Source organism: Penaeus japonicus, unplaced genomic scaffold, assembly GCF_977035675.1.
Source record: "Penaeus japonicus unplaced genomic scaffold, GWHDUDI00000001_assembly GWHDUDI00000028, whole genome shotgun sequence".
Lineage (NCBI taxonomy): Eukaryota > Metazoa > Arthropoda > Malacostraca > Decapoda > Penaeidae > Penaeus > Penaeus japonicus.
Genome location: NW_028234430.1, coordinates 30129334 through 30136833, shown reverse-complemented (window position 1 = coordinate 30136833; position 7500 = coordinate 30129334). Strand labels below are relative to the sequence as shown.

At 43.7% G+C, this 7500-nt stretch overlaps 1 protein-coding gene across 1 annotated transcript in view; it reads right to left on the bottom strand.

Moving 5' to 3' along the window:
* The window catches only part of LOC122255439 (uncharacterized), a 10597-nt gene extending 4355 nt beyond the window's left edge, over nt 1-6242 (bottom strand). The window contains exons 1-3 of the mRNA XM_086553760.1: nt 6217-6242; nt 5638-5669; nt 1-5301 (exon numbers count right to left, since the gene is read on the bottom strand). The exon at nt 1-5301 is cut by the window's left edge and continues 2312 nt beyond it. Coding sequence (XP_086409886.1) covers nt 1-5301; nt 5638-5669; nt 6217-6242 — 5359 coding nt within the window. The remainder of the gene's footprint in view (nt 5302-5637; nt 5670-6216) is intronic.
* Nucleotides 6243-7500: the final 1258 nt, after the last annotated feature.

Below are 7500 nucleotides of genomic sequence, written 5' to 3'. Positions count from 1 at the left end.
AACTCTCTTCGGGTGGTTTATAACTATCTTCAGGTGGTTTATAACTCTCTTCAGCTGGTCCATAACTCTCTTCAGCTGGTTTATAGCTCTCTTCAGCTGGTTTAAAACTCTCCTCAGGTGGAACATAAATCTTTTCAGGACCCTTAGAAAAAGATGGAGAGTCAAAATTTTGTTCAGGTGAGCCATACCTATCCTGGTGTGGGCCATATGATTGCTCTGATCCATGACTTTGATCTGGAGTCTGAGAAATAGATGGGAGGCTGTAAGTTTCCTTAGGTGAATCGTAACTTTGCTCTAAGATCGTTGGATTAGATAGATGACTAAAACTTTCTTCAGGTGGGACATAACCTTGGACCGGAATATCAGAAGTAGATGGGAAGTCATGACTTTGTCCTGGACCTTTAGAACTATGTTGAGGTGGGCCATGAGTTTGTCCTGAACCATGCCCCTGGCCTGGAATGATAGAGCTAGATGGGAAATCATATGTTTGTTCAGGGCGACCTGGGTTTTGTTGTGAGATCTTAGAACTTGATGGTGGGCTATAACTTTGTTCAGAGACAGACATGGATGGAGGGCCATAATTATCTTCAGGTGGGCCATAATTCTGTCCAGGAGCATTGGAAATGGATTGAGGGACAGAACTTTGTTCAGATGAAGCATAATTGTTCTCTGGACGCTTGGAATTTGGTGGGAGAACATTATTTTGTTCTGGAATTTTAGAAACTGGTGGTGGGCTATAGTTCTGTTCTGGTGGACCGAAAGTGTGATCAGGAACTCTTGAGATAGATGGTGGGAAAACAGATTGTTTAGGTAAATCATAGTTCTGCCCTGGCATATCAGTAGCTAATGATGGTTTATAGCTTTGTTCTGCAGCTTTAGAAATAGACGGAGGGACATAATTCTGTTGAGGTGGCTCATACCTGGTATCTGGAGTCTTAGGGATAAGTGGTGGCCCATATCTCTCGCCTAGAGTATTAGGAGTTGGTGGATGTACATTATTTTGTTCACGTGAACCACTACTTTGACCTGGAAGGCCAAATATTTGTCCAGACATGTCATAATTCTGCTTGGGAATCGTAGAAGCTGATGAGCCATAATTTTGCTGAGGTGAGCTATAACTTTGGCCTGGAATATTAGAAGTAGGTGGCGGGTTATAGCTTTGTTGAGGTGGGTTATAACTCTGGTCTGGGATATTGGAAGTAGGTGGCGAGTTATAGCTTTCTTGAGGTGGGTTATAACTCTGGCCTGGAATATTTGACGTAGGTGGCGGGTAATAGCTTTGTTGAGGTGGGTTATAACTCTGGTCTGGAATATTAGAAGTAGCTGGCGGGTTATAGCTTTGTTGAGGTGGGTTATAACTCTGGTCTGGAATATTAGAAGTAGCTGGTGGGTTATAGCTTTGTTGAGGTTGGTTATAATTCTGGTCTGGAATATTAGACGTAGGTGGCGAGTTATAGCTTTGTTGAGGTGGATTATAACTCTGGTCTACAACATTAGAAGTAGGTGGCGAGTTATAGCTTTGTTGAGGTGGGTTATAACCTTGGTCTGCAACATTAGAAGTAGGTGGCGGGTTATAGCTTTGTTGGGGTGGGTCATAACTCTGGTCTGGAATATTAGAAGTTAATGGTGGACCATAATTTTTCTGAGGTAGATCATAACTTAGGTCTGGAATCTTAGATCTGGAAGACGAGCCAAAAGTTTGGCCGGAACTTTGGGAACTTTGAGAATTTGATGAAGGGATATAGTTTTTCACAGAACCAACGTGTGGCTTGACACCATGGACATTAAGAGATGGAGAGAGGGCCTGGTTATTGATAAATGCAGGATTATTTCCTTCCCTGTATCCCTGCGCTGGTGCATTTATTCCCCTTGGTTGACCGTGAATTTTTTCTTGAATATCCTGCAAATTATGAGGTGTATCTTGGATTAAATCTTGACCATGACCTCCATCTACTAATATATTTTGACCAACCAGTTCTGTTTTCCCTGGAGGATTATACAACTGGTGTGGAATATCTGAGGTCACCAGTAAATTCGAAGTTTGCACTAGACCACCAAGAGAGTTTTGCGACCCAAAGGCTTGGGAACTACTAACCAGTGTATTTTGATGTTGGATGTTGTTGATTTGCACTGAATCTTCTCTATGGTCTTTGGTCTGAGGTGGACTGTATACTTGAACTTCATCTTGATGGTCTTTGTATTTTTCTTGCGCTATGGTCATCTCTGATAGAGGGTGGCGTCCAAGATCACTGGACACAGTTGTGGGGAAGTTCTGCTCTGTCACACTAGTCATGACAGGAGGATCATAGCTCTGTTCTGGTATGAATACATTTGATTTCAGGTCATGGCCTTGCTCTAGAATAATTGGGTTTTGTGGAGGAACATAGCTAAGGCCTTGTTTTGGGGTCTGGTCAAAATATCGTTGAGAATCACTAATTAGTGGTTGATGGTTCTGTAAGTTTTCTGGATTTTTCTCACTCACAAATGATCCACGGAACGGTTGAGACATTGGAAAGTTCCCTGAAATAAAGTCAGCCTGGGATAGGGAATGACTTGAAGGAGGAAGGTGAACTTGTTCAGGTTTGTTCCTGATCACAGAGGAACCAGAACTTTGGTGTGAGATTCCAGAAATGCTGCCTGATGAAGAATAACTCTGTTCTTGCACAAAGTTTTTGTTCCCTTGCTCTGCGACATAAAATGGTTTATTAGGAGGGAGGTACTTCCGACTTGGCACAGTGACAGAACTTGGCACCTCAGCATTTACAAACACCTCTTGTTTATTTGCATTTTTGTCAGCAGATTGGATAAAGGTTGGCTTAGGTGGAAGGGAAGGCTGGCTATAACTCTGGCGAGGATTGTCATCACTCGCAAAGGTCAAATGGCTCTGAACTATAGTGTCCTGGATTACTGAAGGTTGGTGGAAGTTTTGTTCTGGAACGTTTTGATTCTCAGATGAAGGTTCGTCATAGCTTTGTTCATCATTATTCTTGTACATCACAGAATTACCATGGCTTTGTGCTGGAATCCCAATAGTGACACTATCTTCTTGACCTGCTTTGTAGCTCCGTCCAAATCCTTCTCGATAATTCCCCGGATGTGCAATGGCGTCCTCGATGGTGAAACTAACAGGAGAAACGTTAGAAGGGAAGAAAGTTCTTTCTTGAGAGGAGATGACGGAAGAAGGTGAGACTGGTGGAGGTGAAGGAGGAGGAGCCAAATAAACTACTCCTGAGGAATGACCATTTGTGTTAGAAGAAGAATCAAAGTTTGGTTGCTCTTGGCTGTCGATGTAAGATTCTTTGCTAGAATCCGAAGAGAAATTAATCGATTGGTTTGGTTTATCAGAAGAAGGTACTTTTCCAAGAATCTGTGATGATAAGGGTGTTCCTTCACTCAAACCTGTACTGATGAAAGAACCATCATTTAGAACTGCAGATGAACTCTGTTGTGTCTGTTTGTGATCATAAGACTGTTTATTAGCGTCCAACTTTAGATGGTTAAATCCGACTGATCCTTTCGTTATGACAAGCGTCTCTGAGGGAGGTAGAAAATCATTCTGGGTGAACGTTTGTCTCGGGGACGAAAACGTTTGTTGATGGCCGCTGAACGTTTGATGGGGTGAAGAGAACGTTTGTTGGTGGCTATTAAACGTCTGCTGGGGCGTGGGAAACGTCTGATGATTGTTATTGAACGTTTGTTGGGGCGAAGAAAATGTTTCCTGATGCCCATTAAACGTTTGATGGGCTGGTGGAAACGTTTCCTGATGCCCATTAGACGTTTGCTGGGCCGGAGGGAACGTTTCCTGATGGCCACTGAACACTTGCTGAGGCTGAAAGTTTATTTCTTTTTGTAGATGTGCCGTTTCCTGAGACGAAGAATGCACTTCCTTAAATGAATTGGGAGAAGAGAATGATTGTTCAGGCGGCATGTACGTTTGTTCAGGAACAGTGTAGACTCGATCGGAAAACTCTATAGAATTAGGAAGTGGTGCGGGCTTCTCTTGAGGCGCTATGTACGTTTCTTGGGGGGCTATGTACGTCTCTTGGGGAACCGTGTACGTCTCTTGGGGAACCGTGTACGTTTCTTGGGGGGCTGTGTACGTTTCTTGGGGAGCTGTGTACGTCTCTTGGGGGGCTATGTACGTTTCCTGTGGGGCTGTGTACGTTTCTTGGGGTGGCTTGTACGTGTCTTGAGGCTCTATGTGTGTTTCCTGAGGGGCTGTGTACGTCTCTTGGGGAACTGTGTGCGTTTCCCGAGGTGGTGTGTACGTTTCTTGCCGTGGTGTACGTATTTCTTGAGGTGGCATGTACGTCTCTTGAGGTGCCAGGTATGTTGTATCTGGATCTAAATGCTTTACTTGGGCGGCGATGTGAGTTTCTTCAGACTGTGTGGAAACATCCTTGGGTGCTGTGTACGTGTCTTGAGTAAGCGTGTATGTTTCCTGCGCGTTTGTGTGCATCTCCTGAGGTGCTATGTACGTTTCCTGAGACACTTGGTATGGTTCTTGAGTTACCGTGTGCGTCTCTTGGGGAGCTGTGTACGTCTCCTGGGGTACTATGTACGTTTCTTGGGGTGCTATGTGCGTCTCTTGGGGTCCTATGTACGTGTCTTTGGGTGCTGTGTACGTCTCTTGAGGAGCTGTGTACGTCTCTTGGGGAGCTGTGTGCGTCTCTTGAGGAGCTGTGTACGTCTCTTGGGGAGCTGTGTGCGTCTCTTGAGGAGCTGTGTACGTCTCTTGGGGAGCTGTGTACGTCTCTTGGGGAGCTGTGTACGTCTCTTGGGGAGCTGTGTACGTCTCTTGGGGTGCTATGTGCGTCTCTTGGGGAGCTGTGTACGTCTCTTGGGGAGCTGTGTACGTCTCTTGAGGACCTGTGTGCGTCTCTTGAGGAGCTATGTACGTTTCTTGAGGAGCTGTGTACGTCTCTTGAGGAGCTATGTACGTTTCTTGAGGAGCTGTGTACGTCTCTTGAGGAGCTATGTACGTTTCTTGAGGAGCTGTGTACGTCTCTTGAGGTGCTATGTACGTCCGTTGGGGCTGCGCGTGAAGGGTCGACGTGAGCGCCCGCCCTCGCTGCCCACCGGCCCAAGAGGGCGTGGTGGCACCAGCCCCTCGCTCTGGGACGCCGCCCTTCGTCCTCGTGTGAATTGCCGCAGGAGGCGTGGCAGCCCCCCCTTGGGTGCTGCCGCCGGGGGGGTGCGGTGGGTGCGGGTGGTGGTCGTGAGTGTGCCCATGCCCCTGTGACGTCACGTGCCCCGAGGGAAGGAGGTGCCCCTGAGAGCCTCCTAAGAAGAAGACCAAGCCTATGGAAGGAGACGGGGAATTAGGATATTTTTTTGTTTTTTTTTTCAAAATCTAGTTATATTATCATTTTTATGCCTGTTTTGTTTTGTTTTATGCCTGTTTTTTTTTTTTTTTTTTTTTTTGCCTCATCTGGTCGTTGCGTCATAGTTATAAGAAAAAGGATCAGAACTATAATAAAAATGGCAGTTGCTTTGTCCTTTACCCTGTTCTCCTTAATAGACTAATTTGTAAACCTTCCGCACTACATCTATTCATGCATTCAAGCTTTTTCAACCTCCTATAAAATGTCAGCAAGCACTGGCAAGCAAAATAACAACCTAACAGTCAAAACTCACCTATCAGTAATCGAATTATCTTCATGTTGGTTCTGGAAAAAAAAGGAATATGTATCATAAATGCAGGACTGCCAAAAAGTCATACAAAATTAAGAGAGAGAGAGAGAGAGAGAGAGAGAGAGAGAGAGAGAGAGAGAGAGAGAGAGAGAGAGAGAGAGAGAGAGAGAGAGAGGGAGGGAGAGAGAGAGACAGAGAGAAAGAGAGAGAGAGAGAGAGAAAGAGAAAGAGAGAAAATGAGAGAGGAGGGTGATGGGAAAAGAGAGAATGAAAGGGAGGGAATGAGAGAGAGACAGAGAAAGTATGACTGTTTGCTGCATATAGTTTATGTAAAGCACACTCACGGATAGATAGATAGAGGGATGAATAGATAGATAGACAGACAGACAGACAGGAAAGAAAGAAGCTCCACTCACTCCCACAACGCCCCCCCCCCCCTTCCCCGTTGACCTACCTCGCCCCAGCAAGACCAATGCAAGACATCCGGCCAACCAGCCTTCGCTACCACTGAAATTATTATCTCCACTAAAAGGCTCAAGAGTTATCCAATTTTGCTGATTACCTATTTGTGAAATCCCTCACAATTGGTGCCAGTCTAGGGAACCCATTTTGCACCCCTCAGAGAAAAGGGGGGAAAAGGGAAAAAAAAAGAAAAATGAATTGGTGAAGGAGATGAAGAAGGCAAGAACGGAGGAGGGGAGGAAGGAGGGAAACGGGTGAAAGAGGAAAAAAAGGAAGAGGAAAGTAGGGGGGGGGGTAAAAGGAAGAGGGGAAAGAAGAATGAGAAAGAGAGAGAGGAAAGGAAGAAAGAGGGGAGGGATAGAGGAATGGAAAGGGAAAGAAGAGGAGAGTCTTTTAGAAGAGGGCGAAAAGGGGGTACAAGAAAACCTAATAAAAAAAAAAGGAGAAGCGAGAATAAAGAAGTGAACAGGTAGAACAACAAAGAAAGAGAAATACGACATAAAGAAGCAACCATAAAAAAGGGAAAAGGAAGAAAATTATATTAAAAAACAATAACAAATGGACTTATTAGTCTCATTAGAAAACTAAATGAGAGAAGGGAAGGAGGAGGGAGAGGAAGAGGAGGAGAAAAAGAAGAAGAAGAAAAAAAAAAGAAGAGAGGATGTAGAAGAAGAAGAAGAGGAAGAAAAAGAAGAAGAAAAAGAAAAAAAGAGAGGATGTAGAAGAAAAAGAAGAAGGAGGAGAGAGAGAGGAGGGTGAAATAGAAGAGAAGAGAGCAAGGAAGAGGTAAGGGAGGGGGAAGAGGGGGAGGGAAAGGATAGAAAGAAAAGAGACAGTGAAGAGGAGAGAGAAAGAGAAAAGAGAGGAAGGAGAAAGGGGGAGGGAAAGGATAGAAAGAAACAAGACATTGAAGAGGAGAGAGAAAGAGAAAAGAGAGGAAGGAGAAAGGGGGAGAGGGAAGAGGAGAGAGAGGGAAGAGGAGGGGAGGGGATAGGTGGGGGGGGGGTAATGTGGGGATAGTGTAATTACAGTGCAATAAAGTGCCAGGGAGTCGTAACAGTGCGGACGCGGAGACTTTTAAAACGTTTTCTAATGCGGTTTTTCTTCGTAAAATAATCGTTTTTTAATTACATTAAAAATCAACTAAAAAGACTTTAATGAATAGAAATAATGGTGCTGAAATAATCGAAAAAAAAAAAAAAAAAAAAAAAAAAAAAAAATATATATATATATATATATATATATATATATATATATATATATATATATAGATGTATGTATATATACACATACATATATGTGTGTATATATATATATATACATATATATATATATTTTTTTTTAATACAAAAGAAAAAAAAGTGAAAAAGAAAACACTGATACATAAGAAAAACGATGATGAAA